General features: G+C 48.4%; 2 protein-coding genes across 2 annotated transcripts; both read left to right on the forward strand.

The window, feature by feature from the left end:
* Nucleotides 1-11,782: 11,782 nt before the first annotated feature.
* Nucleotides 11,783-12,418, forward strand: UBC2 (ubiquitin-conjugating enzyme E2 2; the record flags this gene model as incomplete). The annotated part of the gene is made up of 4 exons (XM_024465601.1): nucleotides 11,783-11,824; nucleotides 11,892-11,956; nucleotides 12,018-12,242; nucleotides 12,295-12,418. 4 exons carry the CDS (start codon nucleotides 11,783-11,785, stop codon nucleotides 12,416-12,418), a joined length of 456 nt encoding a protein of 151 aa, XP_024326972.1.
* A 634-nt stretch (nucleotides 12,419-13,052) lies between these two features.
* Nucleotides 13,053-16,951, forward strand: KLP1 (Kinesin heavy chain). The gene is made up of 4 exons (XM_024465602.1): nucleotides 13,053-13,484; nucleotides 13,561-13,675; nucleotides 13,743-16,195; nucleotides 16,253-16,951. The coding sequence occupies exons 1-4, from the start codon at nucleotides 13,480-13,482 to the stop codon at nucleotides 16,497-16,499; spliced, it is 2,820 nt and encodes a 939-aa protein (XP_024326732.1). The 5' UTR covers nucleotides 13,053-13,479; the 3' UTR covers nucleotides 16,500-16,951.
* The last annotated feature ends 39 nt before the right edge of the window (nucleotides 16,952-16,990 follow it).

Below are 16,990 nucleotides of genomic sequence, written 5' to 3' on the forward strand. Positions count from 1 at the left end.
GTGTCTGATCCCCTGCCTCCTCTGATAAGTAAACCTTTACGCAAGAGAACCTCTGTGTCTTCTATCGTTTAGAAGTCAGCGTTACACTTTGAGCACCACTTCTACGAGGTACCGGCTTACACACAAAGCAACATGTCTGTCGTCAGTTCGAAGGGGAAAACCCCCACCACGCCAACTTCGTCTCAGAGGTCTAAGCCTGAGAATGAAGAGATGCCCGATGCACCCACCGTCAACGAACTCAAGGAAACTCTACGCGTCAAGTTGCCCGACACTTACTCCGGCAACCGAAAGGAACTTGAGGTGTTTTTGCTACAGGTCGAACTGTACCAGCACTTCAATGACGAGAAGTTTCCCACCCAGGAGAGCTATGCCCTGTGGACTGCGTCCTACCTTAGGGGGGAAGCCCTGCGATGGATCGAACCATTCCTCAAGGACTATTTCAAATATGAAAGTACCAATGGAAGCATGACAACTACGCAGACTATGTTTGGCAGCTGGAATGGATTCTGTAAGGAAATCCGACGCATGTTCGGAGACATCGATGAGATTAAGACCGCGGAAGACCATCTGTTTGCACTTAAGCAGACTGGCAGCGCCCTCACATACTCCACAGAATTCCAGAGATACGGCAATCAGACAGGATGGGACGCCAGCGCACTCATCAGCCACTACCGACGTGGGCTGAAGAGCCATATACGTATGGAACTTGCCCGTTTGGAACAACAACCAACGGACATGGTAGCGCTAATCGAACATACGGTCCGAATCGACAATCGACTATATGAATTCCAGAAGGAACGTCGGACCTATGACAAGCCCAAGAAAAGTTACCCCTACCGGGGAAACGAGGGCAGACGACGGGATCAACACCCGCGAGACAACCGTTGGGCGGACCCAATGGAACTCGATGCCACGTTCAAACCTGGACGACCCCGTGACCCTAAGAAAGACAGACAATTCAAGGAACGACTCTGTTTTAACTGCGACAAGCCAGGCCACATGGCCCGAGACTGCAGACAGCCAAAGAAAGGGAACGGCGGACGCAAAGTCGGCAAACAACTCAATGCCACCTGGACAGGACAGTTGAACGCAACGTTTGTGAGCAAACAGGACTGGGGAATAAACGGCGAAAGCACCCCAGAAGACGAGAGCTCAGATGAAGGGTCGGAGGCGGAATCGTTCACCGTCTCGGAACAGGAGACCTTCGACGAACTCGCACCTACGGAACCAATAAGTCCACGGTGCAAGAGCGTAGTAAGACGCATGGCAAAACACGCCCACGCGAAGATTAGGGCCGAACGAGACAAGCCCAGCGGCCAGAGGAGAATCCCCACGCTTAAGGGCATCTACGGGAACCTGTTACAGGAACTTCCGTTAAAGTGCAAGGTGGACGACTGCAAGGATGACCTCTGGAGATACTACGACCAACTAACGAATACCCGCAGGCTGCTTGGCACGTCCCAAGACGTAGCTAAGTTGGAAGCCCAAGAAGCGGAAGAACTGGAGAAGGATGTCGAGCATATGGCTAAACTGAAGTATATGAAAAGCGTCGAACTTTACTACCAGGACCGCAGGAGAGCCCTGAAGAAGTACGACGAGAAAGCCAGAGATATGCTCCGACGGGAAAATGCGAGACCCACTCCACGCATCGAAAGGAGAGCCATGGAGCAACTAGACACGTTCTCCACGCCTCCGAGGGAAGATAGTGCATGGGTGAGAGGACAGCGGGAACTATCAATGACAGACGCAACAGAGACTGATCATCCCTGGCACGCGTATGTCTACTGGGAGTATTGCAGCGAAGATGACTGCAAGCTCCACTGGAAAAAGAAACACCAGAATCAGTTGTTTCCCCGATCCTCGCCCAGGATACACTTCAGAGACGCAGAGCAAGTTCACGCCCTCAGGCGAAGCCAGTCTGAAGGGGACTTGCCTATCAAAAGCGAACAGGTATACGAGAAATACCCACATCTGCTAGACGAAGCAGAAGAGCGAGGGAAACGATCTCCCCAAGGACCACCATTGGAAGCGGATGAATACTATCCTTCCTCGGACGAGTCAAAAAACTAGGAGTCCTCGACGGTAGGCCACCGGCGAGCGACACGAAGAGGCCTAGTACAGACCAGCTATGCGCCACGACGGGCAGCATGCAACTATATGTGGTCGCTAAGATACAACAGCGACACCTCCGAGCAATGATTGACTCAGGAGCGACGGGCAACTTTATGACAAAGAAAGTAGCAGACACGCAAGGTTTCAAGACGCAATTGAAAACCGAACCATACCCGTTAATGGTCGTAGATGGAGAGCCCATCTCGACTAATGAAGGAATGGTGACCCACGAAACGGTCCCATTGGAAATGGTCATGCTACACGGGCACAAGGAAACGATTCAGTTTGACATCGTGCACATGGACAACCATGCGTGCATCCTTGGTGTGCCATGGCTCAAGAAACACAACCCCCAGATCGACTGGTGGAACGAGAAAGTTGTGATGAGCCAGTGCGCGTGTGAACAACGGACGGACACGCGACAATGGGAGAAACCCTCCCAGGGCTGGAAGGAGTTATGTGCAACCTCCGAGCTCGATGACCTAGCCCAGGCATCCTCACCGACGAGTATACCGGTGGAGTACAAGGAATACGAGCAATTATTCCAGGAAGGCCCTAAGAACGAGGCGCTTCCTAAGCACCAACCATGGGATCACGAGATACCTTTGGAGAAAGACAAGAGTCCACCGTTCGGACCAATATATCAGCTATCAGAAAAAGAGCTAAAGGTACTCAAGGAGTACATTGATGATAACCTAGCAAAAGGATTCATCAAACCATCCACATCACCCGCAGGAAGTCCGGTGCTTTTCGTACCAAAGAAAGACGGCTCCCTACGGTTATGTGTGGACTATCGAGCGTTGAACAACATCACAATCAAGGACAGGTATGCCCTGCCGTTAATCAACGAACTACACGATAGATTTCAAGGAGCAAAGATCTTCAGTAAGCTAGATCTGCGAGGAGCATACAACCTGATCCGAATCAAGGCTGGGGAAGAGTGGAAAACAGCATTCCGCACCCGCTATGGCCTATTCGAGTATCAAGTCATGCCCTTTGGGCTAACAAACGCACCCGCATCCATGCAACGACTGATGAATGATGCTTTGCACGAATACTTAGACATCTTTACCATTGTCTACTTAGACGATGTCCTGGTGTATTCAGCAACCAAGGAGGAGCATGTCAAGCATGTCAAACTCGTCCTGAAGAAACTAAAGGAGTACAGCTTACTCCTCAAACCAGAGAAGTGCGAGTTCCATAAAAACCAAGTCGAATTCTTGGGTTACATTATTGGAACGCATGGCATCAAGATGGACCAAGCAAAAGTAACGGCAGTGTTGGAATGGCCAACACCGACCACGGTCAAGGAAGTGCAAGCCTTCCTAGGCTTCGCCAACTTCTACCGAAGATTCATCTCGGGATATTCCAAGGTAGCTCAACCACTCACGGAGCTTACCAGAAAGGATCTCGAATTCAAATGGACGGACAAGGCAGAGGCTGCTTTCCAGGAACTTAAGACGAAGTTCACGGAAGCACCTATCCTTGCTACATTTGACCCTGCAAAGAAGATCATCCTCGAAACGGACTCTTCTGACTTCGCAATTGGAGCATGTCTGAATCAACCAGACGAGAACGGTAAGTTCAAACCAATTGCGTACTACTCTAGGAAACTGTCACCCGCGGAACTTAATTACGACATCCACGACAAAGAGCTACTGGCTATTGTCGTTGCCTTTGAGCAGTGGCGAGTATATCTTGAGGGACCCACCTACCCTGTGCAAGTATGGACGGATCACAAGAACCTCATATACTTCACCACGACCAAGGTTTTAAACCGCAGACAAGTCCGCTGGGCAGAAACCCTCGCAGCCTACAACTTCACGATAACCTATCGCAAGGGCTCCGAGAATGCAAGAGCAGATGCTCTCAGCAGACGGACTGACTACGCCGGCCCAAAGGAAAAAAGACCTAGAGCAATTCTGAAGAAAACAGATGCAGGAATACAGTACAACGAGTTACTAGTGACGATCTCAGTCATCGAAGATACAGAACTCGAGGAAAGACTCAAGAAAGCTTACGCAACAGACGAATGCGCCAAGCGAGTCTTGTCCAAAGTCGAAGGCGACTTCGCCATCGACGAACAAGGATTGATTCGATACAAAGGGTTAGTGTATGTCCCAAGTCAAATGAGACGCCCGCTGGTGCAAGAACAACACTCGTTACCAGCACACGGTCATCAGGGAGTAACACGAACCTTCGAACGAATCACTCGACACTACTACTTCCCAGGTATGAGGAAGCAGGTAGAGACAGTGGTAAGAGAGTGCGACATTTGCAGCAAGTCAAAATCCAATAGGCACCTGCCATACGGACAACTCAAGTCGACACCAGTACCAAAAGGAGCGTGGAAATCAATAGCTTTGGACTTCATCGTCAAGCTTCCACCCTCCAAGGACCCGTTAACAGGAATAGAATACGACTCTATCCTCGTCATCACGGAAAGACTCACGAAATATGGGAAGTTTATACCATATCTAGAAGCTAGCGACGCCGAGGCGCTCGCATATACCTTCATTCGAGTCATATTAGCCGATCATGGGATGCCAGAAGAAATCATCTCAGATAGAGACAAGCTCTTTACTTCGAAATTCTGGAAATCATTGATGGCGCTACTGGGAACAAATCATAAGCTATCAACAGCTTTTCATCCCCAGACAGACGGCCAAACAGAAAGATTAAATCAGACCCTTGAACAGTACCTGCGAAGCTATGTCAATCATCAACAGGATAACTGGGTTCAGATCTTACCCATCGCACAGTTTGCATATAACAGCGCGATGACAGAAGCAACGAAAGTCTCACCGTTCTTTGCCAATTATGGCTACCAGCCAGAAGCATATAGGCAACCAAGACCGGATGAATCACGAGCTGAACAAGCCCTGATCGTGGTGGAACAACTGAAATCGTTCCACGAACAACTTGCGACGGACATCCAATTCTTAAATGAACGATCCGCCGCATACGCAAACAAGAAGCGCAGTATGGAACCTGCCTTCAAGGAGGGGGATAAAGTATACCTACTCCGGAAACATATCAAAACGAAACGACCAAGCACAAAGTTGGACTTCAAGAAATTGGGACCATTCAAAATATTGAACAAAGTCAGCTCAGTTAATTACAGACTGCAGCTACCCAGGAAGTCTAGACTACACCCGGTATTTCATGTCTCACTACTGGAACCAGCAAGAGGAAATACCCCAGTTGCGACCGACACTGAACTCCAACCCGAGAATGAGATAATCGAATATGAGGTCGAAGCGATCCTAGACAGAAGGTTAGTAGGACGTCGAGAAGAGTTTTTGATAAAATGGGAAAATTACGAACCTACGGATAATTCGTGGGAACCAACAAGGAACATCAGCAAAGAACTGCTGGAGGAATATCGACGCCGCCATCCGCCAGCCATTGATCCCAAGATGCAGGGGAGTAGGCCAGTGGATCGGAGGAAGCGGAGGTCCCGGTCACAGACGAGGAGGCAGCGCTAACTGCCTGTTCCTCGACCTCAACAGCGTCACGCTTCTCAGCAGCCACACGTTCGGCCTCCTCTGCCGCATCAAGCTCGTCGAGGGTTTTCAAACCTCGTCGGAGCATATCTTTACCACGGGTTCGGATGAGGCGTTTCTGCTTTCGCAGACGAAGTAACTTCGAAAGGGTTTCTTCCTCTTCGCGATCCAGGCGATCCTCCTCCCGTTCGAGCTTCACCCAGTCGGGATGCTCAGGACCCATACAGTCACACTTTTCTTTCAAGTTGCGACGAACGCACTCGGCGCACCGCCGTGAATCATTTGGAGACGACACGCAAGTAATGTTTCGCCTCACGCAGTTCGAGCAAGAATCCATTTCGGGTAGTTCGTATCCGTGGTTCTTTATTCGACGGACAAGATCGTTGCGTTCCTGGAGTTTGCGGGCAGTGTCAGTAGGCATGTTGCATGTTGAAGGACTCGCTGAGGAGCAGCAGAGTCCCGGGGACATGGACGTACTTATAGGATTCGAGACGAATGCCCAGGGGAAGGGAGCGAGTGTTACGACGGAACAAGAAGGCTGGCCAACTACAGGACAGGAAGGAGGGAGGTCGCATGAGACCGGCCCTGGTACCTGGAGGGGCAGCGGGGAATAGTAGTTCCGAAAGTATCACGTGACGGACTCGCAGGATGATGAGAAGAGTCCTAAGAGTCCAGGACTCCGAGGACTCGAGTGAGTTCCCAGGAGTCCACTAGGCACGTGATGGACTCGCAGGATGATGAGAAGAGTCCTAAGAGTCCAGGACTCCAAGGACTCGAGTGAGTTCCCAAGAGTCCACTAGGCACGACGCCACTATATAAGTAGATAGTATTTCCTTAGATAGGAGCTTCGTGCTCAACTCAATACAGTATTTGTTATATACTAGTAACGTGTTACTTGAAGCCTTTGTGTCTGATCCCCTGCCTCCTCTGATAAGTAAACCTTTACGCAAGAGAACCTCTGTGTCTTCTATCGTTTAGAAGTCAGCGTTACATGCACTTCGCAAAGCAAATGATTTGCTTAGTCGATGCCATCATACAAAAAAATGTTGATTACAAGAAGGAGGAGCAATTACTGTCGAAGCTGTCCAAGACTCAGAGGCTCAAAGAGAGGCTAATATACAATTACAAGCTGATTTACGAGAAAGTAGGGTTTGTACAAAGCAAACTAAGCCACAAAAACGTTGTTGTATGGAGGCGTGTACCAAAAGTCCTTGCCGGGCTAACAGTGCCAAGGAATGTAGCGTTCGGGGCTAAAAATAGGGGTAAAGTCAGTAAATAGGCATCGTCAATTCGTATTTTGTAGAGTAGAAGATAATACAGATATTAAATATGCCTTCCTACTCTCTTGCAACGCGAGCTCAAGCTATAGGACTCCGAGCTTATGGAGCTACATATCAGCAAATTAAAGAGAATACAAAAATTTCCGAGCGGCAAGTGCGATACTACATGGCTGAAGCACGCCGCCGTGGATATAATCCAGATATCGACAAGCAATTACTCGATATCTTATTGATGCCCCTCGAACAGGACGCCCTCAGAAACTAAGTGCAAATGGCGAAGAGACTCTTATAAAGAGTATAAAAATGGACCGGAACTCTCGAGAGAAGACAGCAGCAACAATTGGTTATGAAAATGGTGTGTCTACAATGACTGCTTTTCGAATACTACAACGGCATAAACTGATAAAACGAAAGCCAACATTGAAACCAGGATTAACTAAAGCGATGAGAGAAGCACGACTACAATTCGCTCTACGATATGCACATTGGACTCTTACGGATTGGAAAAACGTTATATGGACAGACGAAACATCTATTGTCCTTGGCCATCGACGTGGAGGATTTAAAGTATGGAGGACAAAAGATGAGAGATTTGAGCCATCTGTTATTCGCTCTCAATGGCATGGAGCATCGGAATTCATGTGGTGGAGCTGTTTTACATATGATAAAAAGGGGCCATATCACATTTGGAAAAAGGAGACAGCAAAGGAGAAGAGAGAAGCAGCAATTGAAATTGAAGCATTTAATAATACAATTGAAGCACAATGCAAAGAGGAATGGGAACTTGAAAAGGAGGAATTGATGCATGGTGATACCGAAAAGTCATCCTTGAGCCTTTACTTCTACCGTTTGCACAAGAGTGTAAGAAGGAAAGGCCAAATGCTATTGTACAAGAAGATAAAGCACCATCTCATGCGTCAAAGTGGCAAAAGGCTGTCTTTGATAGGTTTGATATTCAATGGCTATTATGGCCAGGTAATTCGCCTGACCTTAATATGATTGAGCCTTGTTGGCCATTTATGAAGCAGGTTACTACTCGTAAAGGGCCTCCTACAACTCGGAAGACTGCGGAAATCGTGTGGAAAAAGGCATGGGAGGAGCTTGAACAACGGAGAATACAGGGAGAATACAGGCGTGGATTGAGAGGATTCCACACCATATTCAAGAGGTTATTAGAGTCGAAGGAGGAAATGGATATAAGGAAGGGGTACAACACTTCGACCGGGACAAAACAGCGTATGTGGAAGCAGACGCCTCAGACTATATATCCTAGGGAGTTCTATCACAGAAGGACGGCCAAGGAGTACTACACCCCATTGCCTTCTTATCAAAGAAAATGACACCTGCTGAGTGCAATTACGAGATCTATGACAAGGAGCTACTGGCCATCATTAGATGCTTCGAAGCATGGAGACCAGAAGTTGAGGGCACAGCAATGCCAGTAAAAGTTTTGTCAGACCACAAGAGTCTTGAATATTTCATGAGCACAAAAAAACTTACTAGGCGGCAAGCTCGATGGGCAGAATTCCTCTCTCGATACAATTTCCAAATCATATATCGACCTGGCAAGCAGAACAGAAAAGCAGATGCGTTAACTCGAAGACCAGGAGATAGACCAGAAGGGAATGAAGAAGATGACTGTCAAAAACAACAGCTTCAAACCCTATTACCCCTTGAGAGACTGCATCCGGATCTCGCACAGCAGCTAGAACTCAAAAGTCAAGGGCAGGCACAAGATGCTCAACTTGCACCAATCCTACCACAAGATCAAAGCATCCATGACCAGATTCAAGCTGCGCAGCTCCAGGATGAATTATGCAAGGATACAATCCGAAGACTACAGAACAATGAGCGAGATAGCCCAAATATAGCCTTAGCACATTGCGATGAGAGAAATGGACTCCTACTCTACCAAAATCGAGTTTGGATCCCAGAAGACGTCCGAGTTAAACTCCTTCATGAGGTTCATGACCAGCCAGCAATGGGACACCCTGGAATTGGGAAGCTGATTCGAATCATTAAGAGACAGTACTACTGGCCCCGGATGGACAAGACTATCACTAAATATGTGAGGAATTGCCATACCTGCAAGAGATCAAAACCAACCCAGGACGCATACAATGGACTCCTACAACCAATCCCAATTGGAAGCCAACCATGGAAGGACATATCACTCGATTTTATTACAGGATTACCATTATGTGGAGGAAACAATTCTATCCTTGTAGTAGCATTCCGACTTACAAAAGAGCGCCGTTTTATCCCATGCTTTGCAGGTAAAGAAGGCACTACAGCAGAAGCTACAGCGAGGTTACTACTCCAGCATGTATGGAAACACCATGGTTTACCAAATTCCATCATCTCAGACAGAGGGCCCCAGTTTGTAGCTGTAGTGTGGAAAATCCTCTGAAAAGTTTGGAAAGTTACAATCAAATTGTCTACAGCCTTCCACCCAGAAACGGACGGGCAAACTGAGAGGTTTAATGCAGAACTCGAGCGATATTTACAGGCTCATGTCAACTATCTCCAAGACAACTGGGTTGAATATCTTTGCATAGCTGAATTCACAGCAAATGTCCTTCCATCAGACTCAACAAAAGTTAGCCCATTTTTTGCAAACAAGGGTTTCGAGCCAAGAATGAGCTTTGATATAGAGGATAGCACGTTCCAAACTGCCCTTCAAGAACATAAGGACATAGCTCAAAACATGAAAGATATTTGGGAATTCCTACAAGACCAGATCGCCCTCTCACAAACCCGAATGGAGCACTTTGCAAATCAAAACAGGAAGCCAGCACCAAGATATAAGATAGGAGACCGAGTCTGGCTTTCTACTCAGAATATCAAAACCCAACGACCCTCAAAGAAACTTGACCATAAGCAAGTTGGTCCATTTCAAATCCTTGAGCGAATTGGGAATATTGCATACCGACTCCAGCTACCACCAAGCATGAAGATACACCCTATGTTTCATACTGAAAACCAGTCCTCTACTGCTGAAATATCATGAGTTGTAACTCGAAATCGAGCAATCACTTTCGTTTTAACGACTCGAAAAAGGTTAGAATGGCTTTTTATAAAGCCCTGAAACCAGCGCCATGAAGGCGCTGGTTTCAGTGGTATTTCTACCGCCTACAAATGGCTAATTGCTGCAAAAACCATTGCTCTTGATGCCCCTTAACCCGCATGATACGAATCTTCGACATATTTGTATATTGCCTTAATTTGTACCTCCGAGAGTATCTTATTTTGTCCTCCGCGTTTAGAAATAGGAGGCGATATTGGGGCTTCAGCGGCTTTCAACTTTGCTCGTCAAGTATAGGAATTAAGCGTCTTCGTATTAACATTATAAATTTGAGCGGCGGTGATTGGCTTTTCGGAAGGGTTCTTGCGGAGGAATTTGAGGGCTTGGTTGTCATACTGACATTCGTTGCACTCAGTTTGCTATCAAACTCAAGAGCAAACTTGGAAATCTCCTCCTCAAACCTACAAGTCACTATACATATTTTGGCTTATCACACCAACAACAAGAGCAATACTACTCAACGATTGCTACAACCATCTATGATTCATTACACGTCATCTCTCCTTAGTTACTGGGCCGATATTACCACATAGCATATCTCTACAACCCTCTATGATTCATTACATGACATCACTCATACTACCACATGACATATCTCTACCAACTAGAGGCCTAGGAGCATGAACGATAGCTCTAAAAGCTCCTATGAACCTCTATGATTCATTACATGTCATCGCTCTTTAGTTACCCACAAGATTGGTTAAGTTATGACATAATTTGTCTATGACATAATTTGTCTATGACATAATTTGTCTATGACATAATTTGTCTATGACATAATTTGTCTATGACATAATTTGTCTATAGGGGTACTCTGACCTTGGACCTCCTTTTACTTCCTATAGGCTACGAACCTAAGAGATGGTTCTATGGGATTCTCTTACGTCGACTACAGTTACCAAGCCTGGTAAGTCATGGAAAGTCTTGGAAAATGAGAGAACTACACTCCTTTAGCATAAATAGGATTGCCCTTTCCTTAAGAAAGGGCAAGCAGACAATACAGTAAATCGACTATCACATACTTCCACGTCTTTTCCAAGCTTCCAAGCATTCATCTTGTTACTCCTTGTTTCTGAAATGTCAGTGAGGTGTTAACCTCTGACTTACCCCTGAGTTCCCAGACTCAACATTTGTTGCAACTTGTCTGAACCACTTCACTACATCACACACCTGATTGCTGCGTTGTGGAATAGTCTAAGCTACGACCCTTTGGCTCTTTTTCCTAAGACAGTGTGTTGTCTTAGTAAATTCATCCCTTCCTTGGGTGGCTAGATTCTCACATCTGGTGCACCCACCACTACACCGGTCCATTATACAGAGCAAAATTATCGCAGGTGCATAGTTGAGAGTGGGAAACGTATATATTTGGGTGTATATTCATGATTATTATGATTAGTTGTGCTAACCCCGAAGGGAGTTAGCTTACTAAGCACAGTTGACAGGGTGGGTTGGGAAATATAATCAGCGAAGATGATTTTTTTATTTGTTTTGTTCCGTTTTTGCCCTTTGCGAAATATATTCTAATAAATGCATTGTCTCTTTCTTCCTGTCACATACAAATTAAAGAGTCGAGTATATATCCCGTGCTTTTTCTTTTGGTACAAGTCAGAAGTATTTGGTACTCACCTGACGAAGCCTCTGTCAGTGTCGCCTCCCCATACAATCCCTCTACTCAACCGCCATTCAACCCCATTCAACCCCATTCAACCCCATTCAACCCCATTCAACCCCACCACAACAGAACTCAGAACAACACACAATTCCCTGATTCCAACGATAATTGTAAACGAAGCACAGAAATGTCTACAGCTGCTCGCCGCCGTTTAATGCGCGACTTCAAGGTAAGCAGGCCCCCTCGGTAAGGTTCGTCGTGTGAGCACGGACTAACTCGCCTCCCCCGCCCCCCAGCGTATGCAAACGGACCCCCCAGCTGGTGTATCTGCATCGCCTGTCGCCGACAATGTTATGCAATGGTATGTCTCCCCTCAAGAGGATCTGGTGGAATACATGGAACGGGGCACTGATGTGGAATAGGAACGCCGTCATTATAGGCCCGGCTGACACGCCATTCGAGGACGGTACCTTCAGACTCGTCATGCAGTTCGAGGAGCAATACCCAAACAAACCCCCGCTGGTCAAGTTCATTAGCCAGATGTTCCATCCGAACGTATATGCGACGGGGGAGCTGTGTCTGGACATCCTGCAGAACAGATGGAGTCCTACATACGATGTTGCCGCTGTGCTTACCAGCATTCAAAGGTAGGTAACCCCGAACATTATAAAGGAGACAACATGCTTACACAAACCCCAGTCTACTCAACGACCCGAATACCGGCTCGCCCGCAAATGTCGAGGCGTCGAACCTCTACAAAGACAACAGGAGGGAATACACCAAGCGCGTGCGGGAGACGGTTGAGAAGAGCTGGGAGGATTAACGAACCATGGACTGGTGTATGAATGGCATTCGGCGGTGGCGTACAACGGAAAGCTGCATTTCGAGACATGATCTCCGGTTATGGCGCACGTTTGGGAATAAAGACATACCTTTGCGAGCGGTTCCTTTTTCTAGAGTTATTTCACAATAACATGGTCTGATCGTTTAGTTTTGGGGTTTCGTGGCGATAATGCACATTTGATGATATTGCAGTGTCCCTTTTTCAGGTGTCTCTGGGAGCGTTGACTTCATTCGAATGTGATTTGGACTTGGTCCAGTGAATATATATGCCGATATAATGGGTCCGGAACTTTCGGTAGAGGGGCTTGTAGCCATAGACTAAAGATCTCGTGCCTTACCCTAGGGGTGAAGGATAAACTATTCAATATCAGTATAGATGACCAGCCTCAAATAATGGCCCGCCATATGGATCTTCGGCGTCTTACCATTCGCGTGTATTATGTGCAATATCAGCCATTAGGATCGTCTCAGACCGAAGACCCGTATGTGACTTCAATCTGCTTAGAACCCCGCGTGGGCCAACAAGGTAATTTATACATCTTAAGACAATCAAAGAAGCCCTAGCATTTCAAGATTCTTCAAGATTCTTCTGCATGTTTTGCTGTAATCTTGTTTTAAGACAGGTTTACATTCCTCTCTCCGCTTCCCAACACCATAATATAATGCCAAGACACGTGCCCCATTGGGCCCAGAGTGACACGAAAGCGAATTCGGTGCCACGACCATCTCTATATACCCCAAACAAACACGTCTCGCATTAAATAATCGGCATTGCTACTGCATAGCGCACATTAAGTTACACTGCAATTCCTCACGAATCACAACTTTCCATTCCAGAATCCCCTATGGAAGTCTAGTCTGCATGGCTGCATGAAGGCCACTCTCGCTTCCTGATAGCTCCGCCCCCAGGGTCGCGACAAAGTTGCTCTCTCTGCAAGTCAACATCCACCTCCTTATCGTCATCGCCGCCAACGCAACCGCGCAACGTGGCTCCCAGGGCGACCTTGTACATATGAGCCGTTCGCGTAGCATCTAGCAGTCATGGCGTGAGTGATAAATTCTCTGGGGATTTCGCGCGCGCGGGCGGCGGGCGGCGGTGTGCTGACGGGTGTGTTGAAACAGGTCAACGAATAGTATCAAGGTCGTTCTGCGGTTTCGGCCGCAGAACCGGAGGGAGATTGAGTCGGGGGGTGAGCCCATCGTCACTTTCGACTCGGATGATACGTGTAAGCTGGATGTAAGTTACTTCATTCTCCAAAATGTGTTTGGTTTTGGATAGCGGCGGTGTTGATATGGCGGATTAGTCGCAAGAAGCTACCGGCTCGTTCACCTTCGATCGTGTCTTTGATATGGCCTCGAAGCAGTCCGATATCTTCGACTTCTCTATCAGGCCCACGGTAGACGATATTCTTAACGGGTACAATGGAACGGTTTTTGCTTATGGCCAGACTGGCGCGGGAAAGTCTTATACCATGATGGGTACCGACATGGAGGATGAGCAGGGGCGAGGTGTGATTCCACGTATTGTCGAACAGATTTTCGCAAGTATCGTGGCCAGCCCAAGCAATATCGAATATACAGTACGGGTGAGCTACATGGAAATTTACATGGAGAGGATCCGAGATTTGTTGGTTCCGCAGAATGATAATCTGCCCATCCACGAAGAGAAGAACAGGGGGGTTTACGTCAAGGGGTTGTTGGAGATCTACGTCTCCAGTGTACAAGAGGTCTACGAAGTCATGAGAAAAGGTGGGAATTCCCGAGCGGTGGCAGCGACAAATATGAACCAGGAATCCTCACGATCGCATTCCATATTTGTCATTACGATTACGCAGAAGAACGTCGAAACCGGCTCTGCTAAGAGCGGTCAGCTCTTCTTGGTCGATTTGGCTGGTAGTGAAAAGGTCGGCAAGACAGGTGCCAGCGGCCAGACGCTAGAGGAAGCCAAGAAGATTAACAAGAGTTTGAGTGCCCTTGGAATGGTTATCAATTCGTTGACGGACGGCAAATCGTCGCATATTCCATACCGTGACTCGAAGCTCACAAGAATTCTTCAGGAATCATTGGGAGGTAATAGTAGGACGACCCTCATCATCAATGCCTCACCCAGCAGTTACAATGACGCCGAAACCCTTAGCACGATGCGATTCGGAATGCGAGCAAAGGCCATCAAGAACAAGGCGAAGATCAATGCAGAGCTCAGCCCCGGCGAACTCAAGATGCTCCTCAAGAAAGCTCAAGCTCAAGTCACGACGTTCGAGAGCTACGTCCAGAATTTGGAGGGCGAAGTCCAGCAATGGCGCAGTGGCGAAAGCGTACCTAAGGAGAAATGGGCGCCGGCTATATCTGCTGGTGCCGTTCAAGGGGCAAAGGTAGATGCTCGTGGTCCACCTCGACCGTCAACACCATCGCGGCTGCAGCCAGAAAGTCGATCAGACAGCCGAGCAGATACGCCCGCCACAGACCGTTCTAGTACCCCCTCCATCCCCATCGAGAAAGATGAAAGGGATGAATTCTTACGGCGAGAGAACGAGCTGCAAGACCAGCTTGCCGAGAAGGAGTCGCAAATAGCGGCTGCCGAGAAGAGCCTCAAAGACGCCAAAGAGGAGCTCTCGTACATTAAAGAGCACTCTGGAAAGACGGGTAGAGATAATGAGAAGCTGACTGGTGAGGTGAATGACTTCAGAATGCAGTTAGAACGATTAAATTTCGAGAATAAGGAGGCTCAAATCACCATGGACAGCTTCAAGGAGGCCAACCTAGAGCTCACCACGGAACTAGACGAGGTTAAACAGCAATTATTAGACGTCAGGATCAGTGCTCGCGAGACAAGCGCCGTTATCGATGAGAAGGAGAAGAAGAAAGCCGAGAAGATGGCCACGATGATGGCCGGTTTCGACCTCGGCGGCGAAGTCTTCAGCGACAACGAGAGGACGATTCAGAAAGCTATCGAGCAAATCGATGCTCTTCATGAGCAGAGCTCGCTCGGTGAGGCCATTCCACCTGATGCTATTGCAGAAATCAAAACCAGACTTGTTGAGACACAGGGCATCGTGCGCCAAGCAGAACTTTCGATGTATGCTGCGCCCACTAACGAGACCGGCTCAAGAAGGCGCGAAGAGTTAGAGGCACGCCTCGAGGCCATGGAGAGAGACTACGAAGAACTGCTAGAACGTAACTTGACCGAAGCCGATTCGGAAGAAATCAAGGGTAGACTCGAGAAGGCTTACGCCGACAAGAAGGACGCACAGCAGGATATGGTAGACGGCATCAAGCAGGACATCGTCGATAAGATGGCGGAGAACACAAGGCTAAAGGCATTGGCTGAAGATCTGCAACAGAAGCTCAAATCTGGCGCCGCAGCGAATGGCACACAGGCCCCTGGGACGCCGAATGGCAAGAGTGTACAGCAGCAGATCGCCGAGTTCGACGTCATGAAGAAGAGCCTCATGCGCGATCTCCAGAACCGATGCGAGCGCGTCGTCGAGCTGGAGATCTCCCTCGACGAGACCCGCGAGCAATACAACAACGTGCTGCGGTCCTCGAACAACCGCGCGCAGCAGAAGAAGATGGCCTTCCTCGAGCGCAACCTCGAGCAACTCACGCACGTGCAGCGCCAGCTGGTCGAGCAGAACAGCAGCCTGAAGAAGGAAGTCGCCATCGCGGAGCGCAAGCTGATCGCGCGCAACGAGCGCATCCAGAGCCTGGAGAGCCTGCTGCAGGACTCGCAGGAGAAGCTGACGGCGGCGAACCACCGGTATACACTCCTCTTTGTGCAGCGGCGACGGACGTCCCGGCTAATTGACCCGCGTAGATTCGAAGCACAGCTCACGGCCGTTAAGGAGCGGCTCGAAGCGGCGAAGACCGGCAGCACGCGCGGCCTGGGCGGCGCCGCCGCCGCGCAGGGCGGGTTTAGCTTCTCCGGAGCGGGCGGCCGAGTTGCGAAGCCGTTGAGGGGGGGTGGGGGGGAGACGACCATCCCGGCGGTGCAGGGCTTGCAGAATGAGAGCGCGGGAGGGGGGAATAAACGCACGTCATGGTTCTTCTCGGGGCAGAAGTAGGAAAGGGGGGGGGAATGGGGGCTGGTAAATAGCATGCATAGATGAGATGACCTGATGTATACCCACGCGTTTTTTTTTTGTTTTCGCTAGGAAGAGACGGATTTTGGGAAAGGGGATGGATTAGAGCGGTGGGTGGTTGGGTATTGGATAGGACCGGGTGGTATACTTACCTTGGAGGCGCAGATATACTTGTCATACAGACTCTCCTCACGCGATAGCGATACCTGATAATGAAAGACTTGAAGGTTGAAATAAGACTTGAATATATCCCGTTGCTTGATGCACCAGGCTGGTCTGGGCCTTGGGATGGGGAGGGGTGGAAAACGTGATGGTATCGATTGGACAATCACATGTGAGGAGTGATGCCATACCACCTGAGAAAACAAGCTGGGATGGACCCCTATGGATTGGAAAACTGAAAATAGAAAAACTAGAAGTATAGACGTTCCCAGGAACAGGAAATCTTTGGTTTTTATTGTTATACGCCCCGT

This window comes from Pseudogymnoascus destructans, assembly GCF_001641265.1.
Source record: "Pseudogymnoascus destructans isolate 20631-21 unplaced genomic scaffold scaffold_4, whole genome shotgun sequence".
NCBI lineage: Eukaryota > Fungi > Ascomycota > Leotiomycetes > Thelebolales > Thelebolaceae > Pseudogymnoascus > Pseudogymnoascus destructans.

Excerpts from the sequence above, each read along its gene's own strand:
- KLP1 (XM_024465602.1), top strand. Across the intron at positions 13,676-13,742 it reads ATGATACGTGTAAGCTGGAT|TCGCAAGAAGCTACCGGCTC; the intron begins GTAAGTTACTTC and ends ATGGCGGATTAG. Across the intron at positions 16,196-16,252 it reads CTGACGGCGGCGAACCACCG|ATTCGAAGCACAGCTCACGG; the intron begins GTATACACTCCT and ends TGACCCGCGTAG.